General features: G+C 49.1%; 1 protein-coding gene across 3 annotated transcripts; it reads right to left on the bottom strand.

Moving 5' to 3' along the window:
- Positions 1-570: 570 nt before the first annotated feature.
- On the bottom strand, positions 571-20,880 carry PPP1R3F (protein phosphatase 1 regulatory subunit 3F). 3 transcript variants are annotated; one of them, XM_074392287.1, is made up of 5 exons: positions 20,781-20,880; positions 20,136-20,361; positions 7,022-7,077; positions 6,419-6,498; positions 571-2,875 (listed from the first exon to the last, which is right to left on the bottom strand). In XM_074392287.1, exons 2-5 carry the CDS (start codon positions 20,177-20,179, stop codon positions 1,619-1,621), a joined length of 1,437 nt encoding a protein of 478 aa, XP_074248388.1. In that variant the 5' UTR covers positions 20,180-20,361; positions 20,781-20,880; the 3' UTR covers positions 571-1,618. The 3 variants fall into 3 exon arrangements, with proteins under 3 accessions (XP_074248388.1, XP_003939624.2, XP_039331421.1); XM_003939575.3 differs by lacking the exons at positions 20,136-20,361; positions 20,781-20,880 and adding an exon at positions 17,302-18,711; XM_039475487.2 differs by lacking the exons at positions 20,136-20,361; positions 20,781-20,880 and adding an exon at positions 17,302-18,709 and having other exon boundaries at positions 6,419-6,501.
- Positions 20,881-21,432: the final 552 nt, after the last annotated feature.

The following is a 21,432-nucleotide window of genomic DNA, read 5'->3' as shown; positions in this document are numbered from 1 at the left end:
ATTCAAAGTCCAATCGTTCCTCCACTGGTCCAAAACACCTCGTTGGTCACCAGTTCTGTGTGTACACATGAGTCGGTCTGTTTCTGAGATCACTAGTCTTTTATTGGTCTATTTGTCTACTCTTGCAAAAATATCGTCCCATCTGAATTGATATACCATACAATAAGTATCAGTGTCCTAGCTAGTCTTGCCACTTCTACATAAATTTAAGAATTAATGTGTCATGATCTACACACACGCAAAAATCTATTGGAATCGTGATTGGATTTGCATTGAACCCACAAAACAGTTTCAAGAGAAAATGACAGCTTTGCACAGTGGCCAGTGAGGAAGAAGGGAAATGAAGAGTGTGGTGTCTTGGAAACCAAGTGAAGAAAGTGTTGCAAGGTAGAGATGATCAACCATGTCAAATGCTGCCAATAGTCCAAGTAACATGAGGTCTGAGACTTAACCGTGGCGATAACGATGTGATTATCCTCAGCAGTTTTGCTGAAATGGTTGGGTAAAAAAAATCTGATTGGGGCTATTTTAGAAAGGCATCGGAGAAAAACTGAAGAAAGCTCATGTAAATATTTCGTTCAATAAGTTTTTCTGTAAAGGGAAGTAAATAAATAAATTTATTTTGTTGAGCAGTTTATTCGCATGCAATAAATGTATCTCTTTCTTTCAAAGCTTCTGGGCTTCCTGTTTTTAGTAGAAATGTGATGTCTGTGGACAGCAACTGTGCTACAAATGTTTCACAGTGCGTAAACTCCTCTTTCCTTTCTTAGGCCTTCCCTATCTCGGGGGCTAAGGGGTCCCCCTGCTGGTGTCAAAGGCTGTTTTTTCAGTAACCTCAAAACCTTGTGGCTGATTCACAATTGATGTCCCCACATCCACAGCAGACCACAGCCACCACTGCAACCATGTGACTGACACCAAACCCTCTTGTGGCTGCTGCTCTTCCTCCCTGGCTCCCACCACCACCATCCAAATAGATACTGCAGGGCCCCACAGGCAGAACATGGAAAAGACAAAGAACCGTATGGATTAGGACCACGAGATGAAGAGACACAGATCTTCAAGGATAGACGTGTTGAAGCAGCAGCAGGCGACTACATCTCACACCCAACTCTCCACTGTGATCCTCCCACAGAAAGTGACCACCCTGCACACTCATGCCCAAACAGGAGAACACTACACCACAAGACACATGTTTCTCATAGAGCTCTATTGAGGCATATAATAATAAGTACTCTATATAAATTAAATTAAAAATAAAGCTCCAGCAGGTTGCACAGGTTGGCTGTTAATAAATATATCTCTGGGTAATTGTGCCCCAAGACCAGCTCATGACCACTCTCCCTCGTCCAGAGAATTATACAAAAATAAATACAGGCTCGGGGGGTAGGGGGACAACATGCCCAGTTCCACTCTAAAAGTTCCCCTCACTCACACCATCCACCCATCCCCTCGTCTCCACTGGTGTCACCACAGGGATCCCTGTGTTGACTAAAGAGCTTGGGAATGGGAAGGCCTCTCTTTCAGTTGAGCATTCTCAGAAGTAAAGGACCCAGGTCCCCTCACTGCATAGGCCATGTATCCCATCTCAAGCCTCTGCTGATCCCACAAGCAGAGCCTACGAGAACCAAGCCAGAGAGAGGCACAGCGCAAGCACCAGGAGGGACACACCACTGTTTAGAGCCACAGGGACCACCACAAGCCCAGCCAGGACCCCCAGAGTCTGGGTCAAGGGCCCCCGGAGCTGAGGCGGCAGTACACACACACATTCTGCAGGGGCTGCTATGGTGGGAGAACTCTTTGGGGGTTCAAGGCTTGGGTCTGCATCCTTTTCATCCTGGGAGCTCACATGAGGCCCGGCCATGCTAGAGAGACAGACTTCGGCCTCAAAGGGACCAAGGAGGGTGGGATTTTGCCCCTGCAAAAGGATGGGAACAGCTGGCTCCTTGCCAGATATGGGATCCAAGCTGCCTGCCCACTTACTGGTGACCTCCATCTGGGCTTCTGTCCCGGCCTCCCCCAGGGACTCGGTCACCCCAGCTATCACCGTATTCATGTGCAAAGAGCTGGTGTCCTTACCCGTCCCTTTCTCAGGATCCCCAGTGAACTGACACTCTGTACCCAGAACCACAGGGCTGTCACATCCCGAGCCCTCTACCCATGGGAGCCACACATCTCCCATAGTGGCTACCACAGAACGGGCCCCGGAGAGGATTTCCGGAGGCGATTCCTTGGGGCTGTCCCCTTCTGGGCTGGAGGGTGTGACAGAGAGCCCCTCTTCACCCTCCCCCTCGTCATCAGGGTCTTCAGTGTCCTTGATGAGCTCCACGCCACGCCCCAGCCGGGCGTAGTGCAGCGTGATCTCCTCAGCCAGGGCGCTGTTCAGGGCCCGCTCAGGGCTGGGCCACTTCAAGATCAGGTCACGGTCTGTCAGTATGCCCAGGGGATGGCTGGGGGACATTCCCCCATCTGTGGAGCCCTCCCCGACACCCTCTGCCCCACCTGCAGCCACAGCAGCCCGTAGGCGGCTCAGGTGAGACAGGTAGAGCTGCTCCAGCTCCTGGTCGATGGTGTCCTCACCAAGCAGCTCCTCCGACCCACTCACGGCCTCCAGCCCCCCTCCATTCTCGCTCGATACTCCCCACGTGGCCTCTGCCTGCTGCTGGCTGGGCTCCAGGAAAGGCCCACTGGCCCCTTCGCTCGAATCGGGCCCTGAGGCCTGGTCTCTGGGGGAGCCACCCAGGCCACAGAGAGGGGAGGAGGGGGGGATCCTGATGGCCGGTGCCTGGAGGACCTCTGTAAAAGCCACAGGTGGACTGCTTCTGGGGATGTCGCCTTCTTCTGGAGGGTTGCCAGTCATCGAAACGTCAGAAACCTGGAGCCATGGCCAGGGTGGGGGAGAGATGGGGGGAGAAAAAGCAAGGGAATGAAGTAGAAGATGGGTGGAACAAGCAGAGACAGTAAGAAGTGTGACAGCCCACAGCCAGCCCCACAGGGGTTTCTACATAAAAATGCCTTAAAGCGCCCTCCATCACTATCTAGACTCCAAAGACTCTGTCATCTATGGTAAAATAACACAATTGGATGCAGTAAAACGATGCTTCTTGCAGATTACAAAGCTGAGGAATTTAGTGGGTGTGAATATTTGGTGAATGATCATCACTAAATACTGCTGGTTTACCTTCAAAACAGAGCCAGTTAAAATAACTGAAAGTATAAGTGGCCAGGCGCGGTGGCTCACACCTGTAATCCAAGCACTTTGGGAGGCCAAGGTGGTTGGATCACATGAGGCCAGGAGTTCAAGACTAGCCTGGTCAACATGGTAAAACCCCATCTCTACCAAAAATACAAAAATTAGCTGGGCAAAGTGGTGCACATCTGTAGTCCCAGCTACTCAGGAGGCTGAGACAGGAGAATCACTTGAACCCAGGAGGCAGAGGTTGCAGTGAGCCAAGACTGTGCCACTGCACTCCAGCCTGGGTGACAGAGAAAGACTCTGTCTCCAAAAAAAAAAAAAAAAAAAAAAGGAATATAAGTGAAGTGGATTGTTTGTAACACAAAGGGTAAATGCTTGAGGAGATGCATACCTCATTCTCCATGATGTGATTATTATGCACTGCATGCCTATATCAAAACATCTCCATAAATATATACAACTACTATGTCCCCTCAAAAATTAAAAATAAAAAAATTGAGAAACATAAAAATAAAATGCAGAAAAACACCCAAAACATAGCCAGGATTCCATATGAATCCATGATGTATTATCTTTTCTTTTAAAAAAAATTATTTCCTAGCTCCATCTTTTGAAAGGGCCTAGAAACAATGACCAGTCTAGTAGCAGCAAGCATGCCAAGCACCCAAACCTTGGCCTCTGAATGCCACTTTATACTGAAATGAAACAGTGCTCCTTAGAGAAATGACTGTTTCTGGCCAAGCACGGTGGCTCACTCCTGAAATCCCAGCACTTTGAAAGGCCGAGGCGGGTGAATCACCAGGCAGATAAGGAGTTCAAGACCAGCCTAGCCAACATGGCAAAACCCTATCTCTACTAAAAATGCAAAAATCAGCCGAGTGTGGTGGCATGTGCCTGTAATCCGAGCTACTTGAGAGACTGAGGCAGGAAAATAGCTTGAACCCAGGAGGCAGAGGTTGCAGTGAGCCAAGATCGTACCACTTCATTCCAGCGTGGCCGACAGAGCAAGACTCCGTCTCAAACAAACGAACAAACAAAAAAAGAAATAAAGAAATGGCTGTTTCCAGGCTGGGGGCAGGGAGAGTACAGGATGAGCCTAGAACATATTGTCAAAAGGACAGAGGAACCCATCTCAATGAGCTCCTACTGGCCAGGGATAGTTCAATTTAAGCATCAAAAAAACAAACAAATAAGTGCAATGGATTAAAACTCATCAAATATGTTTAGAATTCATAGAATTTATAATGACATAAAACCAAAAATCCTTTTACTGGTCACCTTTGTAGTAGTACTTCCTCTGAAAACTGGTAAATAAAATGGAAAAAATTAAATATTTACACTACTTTTTCTGCAAAAACTGTATCTCAAGATAGCCCAATAGCTGGTGTGGGAAAGTTTTTCTTTAGAGACAAATTCTAGCTAATAAAGGAAGTGAGAATAATAGAATTAAATAGAGTTAATTCTAGCTAAAAGATTAAATATTCATTTAATAACATTAATAATTTGATTAATTAAATAAGATTACATTAATAGAATTAATAAATTAATAAAAATGGAGTAAGAAACATATTTCCACCTGGATGTAATCATCCAGACCCAGACTGGAAAATTCTATAGGACAAGTAAAGTTTCTTCAACCAACAAATTGCAAAGAAAGAAAACGGGGGAGATTTAAAAAATCTAAAGAGACACATCAATCAAATGCAATGTGTCAACCTTGTTTGGATCCTAAAACATTTATGAGAGAAGGAAACTTGAACACTAACCAAATACTTGATGACACTAAGGAATTACCATTTATTTTCTGAGGTATGATGATAGTATTGTGGGGATTTTTAAGAATTCTTAATTTTGTGGCCAGGCGTGATGGCTCACACCTGTAATCCCAGCATTTTGGGAGGCCAAAGCGGCGGATCCTATCTCTACTAAAAATACAAAAATAAGCCAGATGTGCTCGCTTGAACCCAGGAGGCAGAGGTTGCAGTGGGCCGAGATCACGCCACTGCACTCCAGCCTGAGTGACAGGGAGAGACTCCATCTCAAAAAGAAAAAAACAAATTATCTGAGATAAAAACGGAAGTATTTATGGATAGGATGATGTCTGGGTGTTTTTCAAAATAATTCCAGAGGGAATGGGAGGAGATGGGGTATAGCTAAAATAAGAATTTTAAATAAGTTTTGATATTTACTAAAGCTGGGGGATGGTATACGTAGGTTCGTTATAGTATTTTACTTCTATATATGTTTGAAAATTTTTATAATTAAAAAGTACACACATACACACACACACACACACACACACACACCCCTCTCCAAAATGTCTCTACCGCCCCTACCTACCAGCACACTTGCCTGGACCCTGCAGTGGCCTCCCTCTCACTGGTTGCCTGTTTCCACCCTCCAGAGTCTATTTTCCATGCAGCAGCCAGAGGGAGCCTGTTAAATCCTAAATCAGATCAAGTCCCTCCTCTGCCTACAACACTCTTGTGGCTCCCCCTCACTCGGAGTAAAAGCCAAAGTCCTCACCATGGCCTGTGAGGCGCCACCTGATCTGTCCTCAGCCACCTCTCTGCCCTCAACCCATACCACTCTTCCCCTTCCTTGTTCTGCCCCCGCCACACTGGCTTCTACACTGTCCTTCACACACATCAGTCATGGCCTCACCTCAAGAACTTCACACTCACCTGGGATGCTCTTCCCTTAGTTATCCACATTATCCACATGGCTCACTCACCTTCCTCAGATCTTTGCTCAGATCTCACTAATCACTAAAGCCTTCCCAGACCACCCAATCTAAAGTTCCAACCCCCCCGCAACACACACACACACACACACACACACAGTCTCACACACTCCCTATCCCTTTATATTTTTCCTTAGCACTTATCATCACCTGAAGTACCATACATTCTAACTATTATTTTATCATGACTCACCCTACTAACAGATAAGCCCCCTCGAAGAGAATTTTTCCATGTCTGTAACAGTGATTAGCACAGAGCAAGCACTCCATAAATATCTGCTAAATTAACAAATGACATTTCTACAAGCCCAGGTGAGTAACTACATTCTCCCCCTCCCCCATCAGGTTCTGAGTTTTGTGCCTTCCCTCCAATCCAGGGAGGACCCACAGCTAGTGGGCCCCACCACCCAGCCCAGCAATAGTCACACTATGAGCCTCCTATTGGGCTGTCCACTCCAAGGTTGCAAGGACTCACTTACCTGAAGTGTCATCTGGGGCCATGGACGGAGAGGGGTGGGGGCCACCAGGGGACCCACTGACTCCTGGACATCAGGGTGCTCTGCTAGAGGGAAGAGAAGGGCAGCATTAGACAAGACAGGCATACAAGTAGGTATGGGTTTGTTAAGAAAATCTGCTATCCTAGCCAACTGGCAGTTTTGCCTCTGAAGCTTTCTGTGACAATATAAGGCAGAGGGTACCCTTCATTTTTTTTTTTTTTTTTCAGATAGGGTCTCGCTATGTCCCAGGCTGGGGTGCAGTGGCACAATCATGGCTTACTACAGCATCGACCTCCTGGGCTCAAATGATCCTGCCACCTCAGCCTCCCGAGTAGCAGGGACTACAAGTGCATGCCAGCAAGCCTGTCTATTTTTTTCTTTTTTGTAGAGATGAGGTCTCACTATGTTGCCCAGGCTGGTCTCAAACTCCTGGCCTCAAGCAGTCCTCCTGCCTTGGCCTCCCAAAGTGCTGGATTACAGGCATAAGCCACTGAGCCCAGCCTTTTTCGTTTTTATAGAAAGAAAAACAGGAGGAAAGACATGGTAAATACAAGCTAAAACTCCCAAAGCTGACCAACTGCTTACCCATGGCAAGGGTGTTATCATCCACGTTCATCGTCTTCAGTTCCTCCTCGGCAGGCCTGTGGGGCAGAGGAGAGAGTACATGGAGCTAATACCCTGAGTGGTCACTTCTGCCACCCACCGGTACCTTCTGAGCCTCTGTGCTAGCCCACCTTCACCTTACAGCTGCTGTTTTCTCTTCTGCTGCCTTTTTTTATCCCCTCATCCCAGAAGTCCTACACCCTCATTACAGAAAATTCACAAAATACAGGAAAGTATAAAGAAGCAAGAAAAACAATCAAACATCAGCCAGAGACAACTACTGTTACCATTTTGGAAAATTTTCTTCCAGATATTCTATGAAATCATTTAGATTCTACAGACATAATTTCACAGCTAGCTTTGTCCATTTAACAGTAAGAAACATCATTATATACTTTTGCAAACATTTCAGTGGCTGCTTAATACTCGTATCATACCATTTCCTTCCTACTGAGCAGCTAGGTTCTTTCATTTAGAGGTCGCAAAGCAAACCAGCAAACAGCATTGGGCATAATTTTATCGACATTTGTATCATTTCTTTAGGATATATTCCTGGCTGTGGAAAGAGAAAAGATAGAGGAACCCATCTTTTTGGCCAGGTGTGGTGGCTCACATCTGTAATCCCAGTACTCTGGGAGGCCAGGGTGGGCAGATCACTTGAGGTTAGGAGTTTAAGACCAGCCTGGGCAACATGAGGAAATCCTGTCTCTACTAAAAACACAAATAATTAGCTGGGCATGGTGGTGCATGCCAGTAGTCCCAACTACTTGGGAGGCTAAGGCAGGAGAATCATTTGAACCTGGGAGGCAGAGATTACAGTGAGCTGAGATCACGCCACTACACTCCAGCCTGGGCAACAGAGCAACACTCTCTCTCAAAAAAAAAAAAAAAAGAAAAGAAAAGAAAAGAAAAGAAAAGAAAAAAACACTTTTCTAAGAAAGGGCAGGTGGACAAGACTGTGGGGCAGAGGAAGGAATGCGAATGGAGACTGGGAGGGAGGTCAGAGAGGCCTGGGTCCCTATGCTAGCCCTCCCCTGTCCCCACATCAGCCTGGCAGGTCACTTCACCTCCTCACTCACAAAACATAAAACAGAGCTGCAGGGAGTCAGGACATGCACTAAGCACAGGGCAGTCAAGAGGAATGAGGATGGACAGCCAGAAATTAGGGCCTAACACACAGCAAAGATGGAATCAACCATAGGTATTTATGGGTCTTGCTCATCCTTCGCCAGGCCAGTCAGATCCCTGAGTGGCATAAGCCAAGTGCATTTCAGGTGGGTCCTTCTGGGGGGGACCTAATCATGGAGAAGTCACTGTTCTTATTCTGAAAATAAGTATTAAGTATCTACAGATTAAGGCAAATGAAGGAAGCATTGGCTAAAACATGTTCAGAGACCTGAGAGGAGCTGGGGCAACTGCCCACACCTTTGTCTTCCTAAGAGGCAATGTGACATTCTTGATACTTCTGGCAATGGTTGAAACTTTTTTTTTTTTTGAGATGGAGTCTTGTTCTGTTGCCCAGGCTGAAGGGCAATGGCATGATCTCAGCTCACTACAACCTCTGCCTCCTAGGTTCAAGTGATTCTCCTGACTCAGCTTCCCAAGTTGCTGAGATTACAGGCACTCGCCAGCATGCCCAGCTAATTTTTATATTTTTAGTAGAGACGGGGTTTCACCATGTTGGCTAGGCTGGTCTCAAACTCCTGACCTCAGGTGATCTGCCTGCCTTGGCCTCCCAAAGTGCTGGGATTACAGGCATGAGCCACTGCACCTGGCCTGGTTGAAACGTTTTGAAAACCCATAACCAATTACCTTCACAGAAACGGAGTATCATCATCTGACCCCTACGTAGTACCTACTATGGCATTACACATTGCTCTAAGTGCTTCACATTTTTTAAAGAAGTTTTTGGTGGGTTTTTTTGTTTGTTTGTTTGTTTTTCAGAGAGATGCGATCTTGCTGTGTTGATCATAGCAAGAACAGGTCCTGAACTCCTGAGCTCAAGCAATCCTTCCATCTCAGCCTCCCAAAGTCCTAGGACTACAGGCATGAGCCAGTGCACCTGGCCAACATGTGTTAATTCAATCCTCATAACCACCCTATAAGACAAGTACTTATAATCCTCTGAAGCAGGTAGTACTACTGCCTCCATTTTACAGAGGATAAAACAGAGGCTGAGGAGATGGCTTAACGTCATAGACTTCAAAACCCAATCAGCTGCTGCTTCTTGGATGAGGGACTGGGGTCTTACCCAACCCATATCCATCCTTTCTAGAATTAGATTGAGGGAGGCATCAATACTAGACAGGATCCCTCCCTTCTCCTTCATGCAGGCTTTTCTTAGGGCCTGCCTTTGCCCACATATTCATTCCCCATTTCCCTACCTCCATGAGCCTGGGACGTGTGTGGCTAGGAGACCACTAGACACAGAGTGGCTGCAAGAAGAACTGCTATAAACACCCTCAGGGAAGACGCTTGAACCATATATATGGATCTAGAGTCTAGAAAAAACCGTCTTTCTCTACTGTCTAGGTCTCACAAATCTCACCAGAAGTACTTGAGTCAGAATATTACAGGGCCTAGGGTGGGCGAATCTGGGAGCCCAGCTGCCATCTCCCACACATCACAGACGAGAAAGAGATTCAGAGCAAACCAGCCTGGTCCCACACTAATCCCCTCCAGAGGTCTAAAATCCAGGTCTTTGGACTTATGTCTCTACATGATTTCTGCCAGGCTGCCTTAACTTACTTCTTTTTGCCAGCATAGTCCTTCATGACAGAAAACATCCTCCTCCCAGGTTCTTCTAAACCAAGCCTCTTCAAGAAGGCCCACAGACAGACAGAAAGCCAGCCCTCCCACCTGTGCACAGGAGCAGACAAGCCTTGCCCTCCATCTTGCCCAGTCCCAACATGTATTACAATCAGGCTTCTAAAACCCGCTACAGAATCATAGATGTGAGAATGAAAAAGGAGAACACTCAGGAAGCAGCCAGCCAGCAGGAAAAGGACTCCACAATTCAGTTGGAAGAAGAGAAAGAAAAACAAATACAAAATCAATACCTCAGCCCCCAGAGCACCCGTTCCACGGCTGAGGAAGGCAAGAACATCTGAAAAGTGGGTCACGCAATTGAGCCAATCCCAAGATCCGCAACATTGGCGGAAGCAAACATGTCATTCTCCAAAGTGAGATATGAAAGCAGAAAGCATAAGCATGTATTGTTCACCTCCTCCACCCTGAGCCCTTCTCATTGATACACCAAGGCATTTGAAAACCTTCACATCCATCCTTCAAAACAACACCCTTCCCTTTTTACAAATGCAACAACTAAAACCCAAGGAACTGTGTCTCTACACTCAGTTATTAACTGACTATACAACCACGCTGATCACAAACATCCCAGGAGGGCTCCACTTTGAAGAGAGTTTGAAATTGTGGGCTTAAAAAGAAACAAGTATCTTTGAACAGTCTTTCACAGTAAAAACTCAAGGGCAGCTATGACTTCAATCAACATGAGGATAGTAAGAGAAATCAAGTACAAATGTATACTGAGTCACTGACAGTAACAGAGAAGAGGGGTTCTTAGAAAAATGGGGAGGGAGATTAAGAACAAAACTGTACCTGCAGTATGCCTGCTCATTTTCAAGAAGGAAACCTGTTCTTTTGGCACCAGCCCCACAAGTACCACGTGGCATCCCCTCAAGGGCAGTGAGCCGTAGGAGCCAGGGCACACATATCTGGGACATCTTGGACATGTATTATTTGGGTGCTAGTGAGCACTAGTCAAGCCGGTGTCGCCTAAAAGGGGCCATCTCAGGCCTGCACGCCAGTCTCCTGGGCGTGCAAATTCCTCTGGCCATCAGGAAACATAATGGCTGCCAAGCTGAGATAGTCCCCGAGGAGACCAGATGGTGAGGACTTGGGAAGAGGTGGCACTGGACCAAGCCTAGGCCAGCTGAGAGAGAACAGAAAGGTGAATTGCCAGTCACAGTGTGAGCGAGCAGGCAAGGGCAGACAAGCCCCAAGGAGAAAAGCAAAGCAAACTTTCAGAGCAGTCACAGACTGCCATCACCACCACCACCCGAGTCCTCTGGAGCATTCATGTTTTCAAAGAATTTTGCCAGCCCAAAGTGGGTCAGGTGCTGAAACCCAAAGGGAAACTCAGCAGACCCCAGCTCCCATGTAGTCAACCTGAAGATAATGCTGACTTTCTGGGGGGACGAGTGGCTTCAGAAACCTGCCCCGAGATACTCAGAATTGGAGTTACCCTGAGCCATTTGCTTTCTGAAAAGAACAGGGTTTGAAGGTGGCTGCGAAAGCCACCAAGTTATGTGGGGCATTGCTGTGCCTTCCCCAACAAGTATGTCAGCCTCAACTCTGGGACTTGTGGGCGATCCAGCAGGATAGAGGGAGGAGAGCAGTTTCTTGTGCCATGAGCTTCTTCAACAGCCATGACTTCATTCTTTGTCCATGACCCACAGTAAGAAATCCATTCTACATCATAACCCAGCACACCCACACGTGTAAATAGATAGACATATATACATATATATATATGTATATATATATATATATATATATATATATATATATATATAACTGAAAAACGGTTGTTCTTTGAATTAAACAATACTTACCTTTACTGCATGTGGTGATACGTTGGCATTTCTTATGCTACTTCCTTTTTCTTTTTAATGCTGGTTGAAATCCAGTAAATTGACTTCACATCTCAATAAAGGGTTAGAATATGCAACTCTGAACAATCCCAGCTCTGCCACCTATCAGCTGTGTGACCTGGGACAAGATACTTAAGCTATCTGTGCCTCAGTTACCTCATCTGTAAGGAGGGGATAATAATACCTACATCGGTGAGTTGTTCAGCAAATCAAATAAATATTTCAAAAAGCACCTATAAAGCGCTTAACAGTAACCACTTCCAAATTTTAACTGAGGGAAACTGAGGCTCAGAAAAGGGAAGCAACTTGCCCAGTGTTGCCCTGCTGGTAAAATGCATCACCCAGCGTGGTACACTAGCTAAGAGCTGGAGCATTAGAGCAGGACCACACAGGCTCGAATCCCAACTCTGCCACTTTCTTAGCACATGGCCTCAGGCCTATGTCCTTAACCACAATGCCATACCAAGTTTTCTGTGGCATAAAAGAGGATAACATTCACATTAATCCCTCACTCTCCAGACAACTAAGATGCCCCCTGACTTGCCAGTTGTTCTGGTTTCCCCTGAGGCTGCCAATTTGGATAGCAGGTTGGATCTCCATCCCTTCAGTTTTAGGTGCACTTGAAGACTCTGGGGCCTTTCTGTGCATCAGCCCCAGTGATGGACCCTGGAGACACCATGGTGAGCAAACCCAACTAGGAAGCTTACAATTCAGTGTGGAGGAAGACATTAAAAAAATACTCAAACTCATTCTTTCAACAAACATTTATTGAGCACCTGCTAAGTGCCAGGCACTGTGGCAGGCCTGCAGGAATACAGTGGTGAACGAAAGCAGACCATGTCCCTACCCCTCACGGAGCTTACAGTCTAGCAGGGCAGAGAGTCATCCAGCAACCCCCTAATAAAGGTCTAACTACAAACTGTGATCAGTGCCTTTAGAAATAGAAAGAATATCCTACAATAAGGGTCCCTGGCCCAAACTGCAGGGTCAGGAAGGGCTTAAAGATGCTGAAAAGCAAAACAAGCAAGTCGGGGGGTAGGGCAGTGAGAGGCTGCTTGGGAACACAACGGGGTAGGTGATGAATGCAGTCCCCAACAAGGTGAGTTTGAGGAATTCTTTGGGCCATCAGTCAAGTGGAGATGCCAAGTTTGGATACATAAAGCTAAGGGAAGAGCCAGGAGAAAGAGAAGGGCCAGAGAGTTAAGAGGAAAAGCAGCAGAGTATGGTCTCAAGGCAAGGAAAGACGAAGTAGCAGTGGTCAACCACTTCAAGAGGAAAACCAAAAAACCACCTGCAGAATCTGGCAGATGCTGGGGGTTAATGCTTACATAGGGGTGAGCAAGTGCAGAAGGCAAATGCAGGCAACTCTTTGCAGGGGTCGGCAGTGAAGGGAGGGTGATGGGGTGCTGGCCAGGAGCAGGAGGGAGAGGTGGGTCAGCAAAGACAGAAGGGACACTGGCACAGGTCAAAGTCAACAGAGGATCGAGCAAGGAGGGCAGCAGAAAACCTGCCAGGAGAGAAAAGGTGATTGATGATGTCAGATTCTAGAGCAAGCAGCAGAAACTGGGACCCAAAGCATAGGAGGAGGAAGTGGCCTGAGCACCAAGGGACTCCTCATCTTTAACACAGGGGAGGGAAATCAGCATGCAGCCTTGGGGGCCACAAGTTGTAGGGAGTTCTATTGCTATGGCTTCTGTTTTGTTTTTTGAAGCACAAGAGAAAGTCTGAAGGTAAAGAACATTTGAAAGAGTCATTGCAGAGAAGAGACAAGAGTGGATCAGAAAAATATAGCAGAACTGCTAGGCAGGGTGGCCAATGACCCTCAACTGGTAGCAACACTCATCTGCTCTGCCACGGGACCTTCTCCAACCAAGCTTAGCACCTACTGGGCTGATGAGTGCTATGAAAAAGCTGGGGGCCCAAGGACGTTGGGGTGGACAAGGTCCCCTGAGGAAATCCTCTTAGAACTGAGGGGTCAACACTGGAGGAAACTGCAAGGGGTATGGGACAAACATTCCTGGTGAAGTAAACAGCAGGGGCAAAGGCCTGCAGCAGAAAGGAGGAAGACCCTTTGGAGTAACAGAAAGACCCTGATGACAGGAGCTCAGAAAGAGGCACTGATGTAAGACTCGAAGCCAGTGGAGGCCAGATGGGCGGATGGAATGGGAGGGTGCTTGAAGACCACAGTGAGGCTTTCTTGGTCTTTTAGAGGAACAGGACACTTCCAAAGAGTAGTTTCAAGTGCCAAGGAAGATCAGGAGGGCTTTTCCCCACACCAGCCCTAGAACTTTGGACTCTGGGAGCCTCAGTTTGCTCATCCAAGAAAGAGGAATTTAAACTGCTCTACTCACAGGGAATGTTGTCGGAATTAAGTTAGACCGTATGAAAATACAGTACTCAGTGAAGTGCCTGGTGCAGAGCAGGGGCTCAGCCAGGTCTCATACAACAAACCCTCTGTACCCCATAGTACCACAAGCCCTGTGACATCTTAGGACCACTCTGCATCTTTTTACCTGCCGAAACCTAGCACTGTGCCCAGCACATAGTAGGCCCTCAATAAATGCTTGTTGATGGATCAGACCATCTCTAAGCTTTAGAGTTATCAAATGCCTGGTCCACCAACCCAGGGAAGGCAGTCATTTGGGTTTCTGAACTATGTCCAGATGGATACCACAGACTTCTCCTATGCCCCCACCTGATGTGGCTGTGCTCAGTGCAGTGGGCCTGCAGCCAACATTTCCTAAACAGGAAGCCCTCTATGATAGGGCCCACAGGTAAGGGATATCCCGAGATCCTCCACCATTTCCCAAGAGGGCTAGGTCACAAAGGGTGGCTATTCTTCAACAGCACTGCAAGACACCGGCAGTACACAGGTTCTAAAACAACAAGTTGAAATGTACTCGCCAAGAAAGCCACCGACCTACAAAGAAACCCTTATCGCTGATCTTGCAATGAGCACCAACCTCCCCTTTGCAAGAGCTGAGATCGAAAGATAAAGAAGCTATCAAAAAGCCATCTGCCCACTTAAAATAATATCACAAGTCATGTTAGGAACCACAGACCTGGGGCCAGATACCAAAACAATTGTCTGAACAAGCTGCTTCAATTTCTCCTTAAAACCGCCCATGTATGTTAAAAGAAAAACACCCTCTCCACCCACCTTGTCCCTGCAAGGTTTTGATTTCTTTGTTCTCTGTCTTTTACACTCTTTAAAATGACCAAACTCCTTTACCCAAACTGTTGCATCTTACAGACAGAGTTCCCATGACAGCCGGCGGGGATGACAGCTTGGGAAAGTGATAGAAATGAATGTGGCTCTGGGGCACTGGACCTGCTCAGTATCTTGATCTGGGTGGTGGTTACGCAAGTGCATACATATGTACAAATCTACTGGGCTGTACATGGAAGATCAGTACACTTTATGTAGGTATACCTTGATAAACCAAAAAGAAAACAAAAAGGTAAAAGGAAAGCATGACATGCTGGGAACACCAAGAGTGAAATCCAGAATTTACCCTGAATCATGCCAAGTTTTCTAGAGGATCCATAGTTTAAAAAAAAAAAAAATAGAAAAAAGAAAATGTCCCTGGCATTTCTTCCCTGGCCGTGTCACTCACTAGCTGAGAGGCTTTGAGCAAGCCGGCTCACCTCTCGGAGCTACCTGTTTCCCCTCTATTAAATGGGGATAATCATAGCACCTACACAACACAGCATGCATAGCAGGCCTCACAGAGAGAATGGATCTGATGTTCACAGCAAAGAAATCAGTAAATGCTGGCCAGTTATGTTTTGCAGCTACCACCATGCTTCAGTTACCTTGCTCATGTTTGCTGTATCCAATCCAACCATGCAAAGTGACTATCATTCCCCTTAGCAGAGGAAACGGAGGCAAGGCCACAGAGCTGATGGGCGGAGCCGAATTTAGGAGAGAAATCCAGGAAACTGTACATGTGACTCCCTAAATACTAACACTAGCTAACACCTGTATGATACCACTTTGAGCCAGAGTTGGTTCTGAGCACCTTTACTCGTATCCCATAAAGTGCGTGCTAAAATTCTATTTTACAGATGAGGGTCCTGAGGCACAGTGTGGTTAAATGCACTGGCCAAGCTCACAAGGCCAATAAGTGGCAGGGCCAGGATTTCAACCCAGGCAATCTATGCCAGAATCCACACTCCTAATGCTGTAAGAAAAGCCATGCTGCCTGCCCCCTTTAGATGAAGTCTCAGGTTATGGTGGACTCACAGGTGGGTGAGTGGGTGCTTGCCTGCCTGCTCAGTTACCCAGGCACATCTGCCCACCAGCCCCGAGCTAGATCTTTTTCTCAACTACTCACATGCTAAGGCCTTACCAGATCCCACAAATGTCTCACTGCAGCCAGTGGCTTTTGACCAAGCATACACATACAAGGTCCAAAAAGCATTTTCCCACTTCCATTTCCAGTCCTCCCAGGAGCAGGGAAATGTGTGCATTTTGAGAATCTAGTGATCGCAGGCCAGACTTACGTGACCACAAAAGGAATCAGGCCTAGCTGCTGCCCCCGAAAAATTCATAGTTGGATCGAGGAAACCTATGGAAATCTTCTACCAGGGCCTCCTGGGGTATAACTGATTATTTCTTCCTGTCCCTGAATGATCACAGGTGGTGTGGCCAAACACAAGGGACAAGAACTTCAAGTTCAGTACCCATCTGGTTCTGTCTCTCTCCCAGAGCCACTGCTTCCTTGTGAGAGCATGGGCTCAGCCCCTCGCCTCCACAGGAGGACTCAGAATAGACTACAGCGTAACAGTAGACTACACAGGTTTCAAGGTCAGGCATGGTTGAATTGGAAGAGCCAGGTGCCATCACTGCCTCAACCAGTTTCTCCACCTCTGGAACCCTAGTTTCCTGCTCTGTCAGAAAGAGAATCAGGTCTACCCTCACTGGCAAAGCCAGTTCTCTCCACTCTAGCACACTGTTGATCATTCACACCAAGCTCATTACCACCCCAGGACCTCTGCACTTGCTGTTTCCTCTACCTAGCACACCCTTGTTCCATATATGCACATAACTGCTCTTCATCATTCAGGACTTAAATGAAACCTCCTCAGAAAAGTCCTCCCTGTTCCGTTTTCTACAAACTCTCCCCCAACTCCCCACCAGATCTGTGCATAACTCTTCTTTATCATCATTTAGGACTCACCTCCTCAAAGGCCCTCCCTTTAAGAACAGCATGTCTAACACAGCCATTCCCTCCCAACCTATCCCCTTACTCCCTTGAGCAGCTAACTTTGTCCCTATTTATCCTATCTGCTTCCTCGCTTGTTTGTTCAAACTGTCTCCCACAGGAGCCTATATGAATCTTTGAGGGCAGGGTAGATGTCTGTCTTGTACAGGGCTTTACAGTGGAACTCAACAAATGAATGAATAAAACCCCAGTTAAACAGTGCCTAGCACATGTTTGATCTCCATCACTCTTTGACTAACTGACTCAATGCACCCTCCTCCCTGTCCTGGAGAGCAGGCCTGAGGGGTTCCTGGGTCGGAATGCTTGTCCTCCATCCCAGACACAGCCCTGCGTTGGCGGAGGTGGCGCTGGCTGACATTACCTGCGCCTCACCGGCTTCATGCAGCTCTTCAGCTGCCTGGCCTCAGCCTCCACGGGACCCTGGCACTCGGGCTGTGGCTCCAGCTGCTGCTGCTGGGGCAGCCCTTCGGCATCAGTGGGTGTGGGAGCGGGTGCGATCCGGAGCAGGACTGTGTAGTTGCGGCCGTGGTTGTTGGCCCAGAAAGTGCCCTCGGGGGTCTCATAGCGCACCACGAAGTCGAGGCGCGCCCCATCGCCCGCGCCCTCAGCAAAGGGCAGCTGGAAGGCAAAGCGGTCAGTGCGGCCGCCGTCGTCGGGCGAGGAGGCGGACGCCTGGCCGGGGCCCAGGCCGAGCCCCGGATCCAGGATGGGATCTCCTGCTCCTGTTCCTCCCGCTCCTGCCCACGGCGGGCTGCGCGGGACGTAGCGCGCTGGATGGTCGCAGAAGGAAGCCCAGCCGTCGTGTGAGGCCCGCACGTGCACCGCCTTCTCGAAGGAGCGGTTCAGCACGCGTACCAACCCGCGCAGCACTGGCGGGCGGCCCCCAGGCACCCACACCCCGGCACCCCCGGGGACCGCTCCGGGAGGCGGCAGCAGCGCCTCCAGCTCCACCATGACGCGCCCCAAGCGCTCCAGACGGCCCGGCGCGGGCGGCAGCGAAAATGTGGGGACCAAGTAAAACCCCCCGCCAGCGGGGACGGGGCACAGCGGCGAGGGCTCGGGGCAAGCCTCCTCTTCCTCCTCCCCTTCATCCCCATCCTCGACATCGTCGTCTTCGTCGGCCCCGCCGCCGCCGCCGCCATCTTGCCCGGCTGCCGCCGCCATCTTGCCCGCCCCGGGCCCGCCCCACGGCCGGTAGCGGCGCAACTGCGCCAGCGGCAACCCCAGGGCCTCGTCGGCGAACAGCACCCTCCGCGGGGCCACCGCCGCCTCGACCGAGGTGCGGGGCTCACCCGCGGCTGGCGAGGGCGGCGCGGGATGCCGCAGCGGGGGCTCCACAGGGGCCGTACGCGCCATATCGGCGGCGGCGGCGGCGGCGGCACCGACGGCACCGGCGGCGGGACCGGCGGGGGCAGGGCCTGAAGGGGCGGGCAGCCAATAGGAAGGCCAGCGCGGGAGGATACGGCTCACGGGGGCGTAGGCGGCGAGATGAAGACAGGTATAGCAGCGAACCAATCGGCAGCCACGCGCGGATGACGTAGCAGTGAATTGAGAGCCGGAGAAGCACGCAGCCAATGGGGATGCCCGGGAGTGGGCGGTGTAGGGGGCGGGATGATCGGGGAATCAATGAAAAGGCCGGAATAGGGTGGTGCGGGATCCAGGATGAAGATAGCAAAAGCAGAGCAGCTAATGCGGAAGTCTGAGCGAGAGCGACATGTGGGCGGTGGGAAAAGTGGAATGGCTACAGGCGATGAGGGCAGCCGGGAAGTAACGCAGAGGCCCGAAAAGTGGGAGATCCCGCGGGTTGCGTAGGCAGTGGAACGGAAGCTAGAGACAGAGAACAGCCAATGAACAGCCGCGCGCGGAGTGACGCTAATGGCTACAGCGAGCCAATTGGGAGTCTTGTGAGCGTGCACTAGGGCTTCAAGGGGCGGTGTCGAGGAGGAACTAGCCAATATGAAAGCTAAAAAGAGCCCAAGAGGCGGGTGTGTCAGCGGCCACGGAAGTGGGACCATAGGTGGCCGAGCCAATGGAGGTGGAGGCTGAAGGCGGGAGTGAGGAAGAGAGATGGCGGATAGCCAATGAGAGAGCCAGGGTGAAGGCGGCGAGCCCTCAAAAGGCAGTGCTAGTACGGCATGAACCAATGCCGAGGCTAGAAGGTGTAGTAGGACGGAGGGTGGGCTTGGAGGCGAGACGGGGAAAAAAGCAAAGCCGGCGCGGATGGTGTAGGTGGTGTGAGGGAGGCATGAGTAGCCAATAAGAAGGCCAGAGAGGAGGATGCTGTATAGGCAGAGTCTGAGCTATTGGGTGGTCGGATTAGGAAAAATGTGCCTCTCAGGGATGGGGTTACTCTCTCTCCCTAACCCTCCGTGACTCCCTATTGCCCCAGGAATACCCAGAGCCCCTGAAGGCCTAGACTACACCCTGGTGTGTGACCTAAGAAAGTGAAAAGGACTATCCTGTTGCAGTTACTTACTGGGTCCTCCCTGCCCAACTCTAACCTTTGCTTGAGCAGTGCCACACGCCGAGAATGTCCCTGATTGTTGGCTGGGCGCCATAGCTCACGACTGTAATCCCAGAACTTTGGGAGGCCGAGGCGGGCAGATCACGAGGACAGGAGTTCGAGACCAGTCTAGCCAATATAGTGAAGCTCCATCTCTACTAAAAAATTAAAAAATTAGCCGGGTGTGGTGGTGTGCACCTGTAATCCCAGTTACTCCGGAGGCTGAGGCAGGAGAATCGTGTGAACCCAGGAGGCAGAGGTTGCAGTGAGTCGAGATTGTTTCATTGCACTCCAGCCCGGGCGACAGTGCGAGACTCCGTCTCAAAAAAAAAAAAAAAAAAAAAAAAATGCCCCTGATTGTCAGCCCCAAGCACTCTCCAGGACTTGGTACGATTGTTGAATGAATAGCCAAATAGGAAATTGAACTTTCTGAAGGATTCACTTTTTAAAATTTCAGGTCATTAAACACTGAGCCTGACTGTGCTGCCAGAAGTTCATTGGGCATATAGGTAGCCTCCGACTAATAGAATCACAATCAAAGCCCTGTCTTTTGCCCAACCTGACACTCCACACCCCACAGGGGCCTCACTTCCCCCCTTTCTCTGCCCCTATTGTTCCCTCTCCCAAGAGTGCTGTTCTTTCTGCTGCTTCCATCTTGTAAACTCCTTTTACTCTCCCCTCTGTAGTCTCACCTGTGGGAACTCAACTGTAGCTTTTGTCCACTGAACACATCCATTCATACATTCCTCCTCCATCCTGGGAAGATGTGCTGAACACCTACTGAGTGCCAGGTTCTGAGCCTGCTGTTATCTCATTGGAATCTCACAGCTTCCTAGGAGGGAGGTGATCTTTCCAGCAGCCCCTCTCCCCAGGTCTCCATGTCCAGGATGTCCATGAGTTAGAAAGGAATATGTTCAGCTGCAATTAACAGAAAAATCATAAAATAATGGTAGAACTTTATTTTTTTCTCACCTAAAAATTCAAGCTGGCAAATAGTCCGGGGACTCCTCCCTGCCCACCTGGTTTGGGTATTGTCTGTCCTGATCTGGCCCCAAGACTCTCAGTCTTCAACAAATCCTTTTGGCTCTCTATCAGAAATTTTTCCCAAATCCCCCTCTTTTCACCACCTCCACTGCCAGCACTATCACCAGTCACCTAGACTACTGCAGTAGCCAGCTCCTTGCTGGTCCCCTCCTTCCACATTCAGTCCCTAGACCCCATTGGACACCCAGCAGTCAGGGGCTTTCTGTTAAATTCTAACACAGTTCATGTTTCTCCTATGCTTGCAACCCTCTCATGCCTTCCTCCTCACTCAGCGTTGAAGCCAAAGTCCTTACCATGGCCTACAAGGTCCTGCATGGTCCAACCTCCGAGTCCCCTCTCTGACCTCACCTCCAATTTCTCTTCTTGTTCTCGCCACACTAACCACACCAGCCTTCTTGAAGACTTTGAACAAATTAGGTACACTCCCACCTCAGAACCTTTGCCCTGGCTGTTTCCTTTGGAGTTCCTCGGATACCCAGCTGCTCCCTCCCTCATCTCCTTCAAGTCTTTGTCAGAGGCCCCCATTGTCTCTGGGGACTTTTCCTGACCTGTTTAGTCCTTCCTACTCTTCCCCAACTCCTAGCCCAGAAGCCCTCCATGAAAGAGGATATAGTCCAGTATAGAGGGGAGGTCCTAACCCCCAGACCCCATTCTGCAAGGATCCTGGCTTTCAACGGTAGTAGCATCTCCTTCTCACACCCTGGGCCCTACCCAAGGGGCCGGCCGACATTCTGGGCCACCACCCTCACTCCATTTGCCTCCTATCTCTCTGGCCACTCTCTTTCATGGAGTGAGTGACAGTAAGGGATGGATGGTCTGGAGAAGGGGTAAGGAGGATGCAGCCCACACCTCTGATCCTGAGAGAGAAAACTAGCCCCCTTTTCCAGGAAGGGACAGGTGTGGGGGCAGGGAACAAGGCTTCTGCTGATAGAACTGGCCTGGTTT

This window comes from Saimiri boliviensis, chromosome X, assembly GCF_048565385.1.
Source record: "Saimiri boliviensis isolate mSaiBol1 chromosome X, mSaiBol1.pri, whole genome shotgun sequence".
Classification (NCBI taxonomy): Eukaryota; Metazoa; Chordata; class Mammalia; order Primates; family Cebidae; genus Saimiri; species Saimiri boliviensis.
Note: the sequence above shows the minus strand (reverse complement) of the source record. Positions and strands in the feature narration are given on the sequence as shown.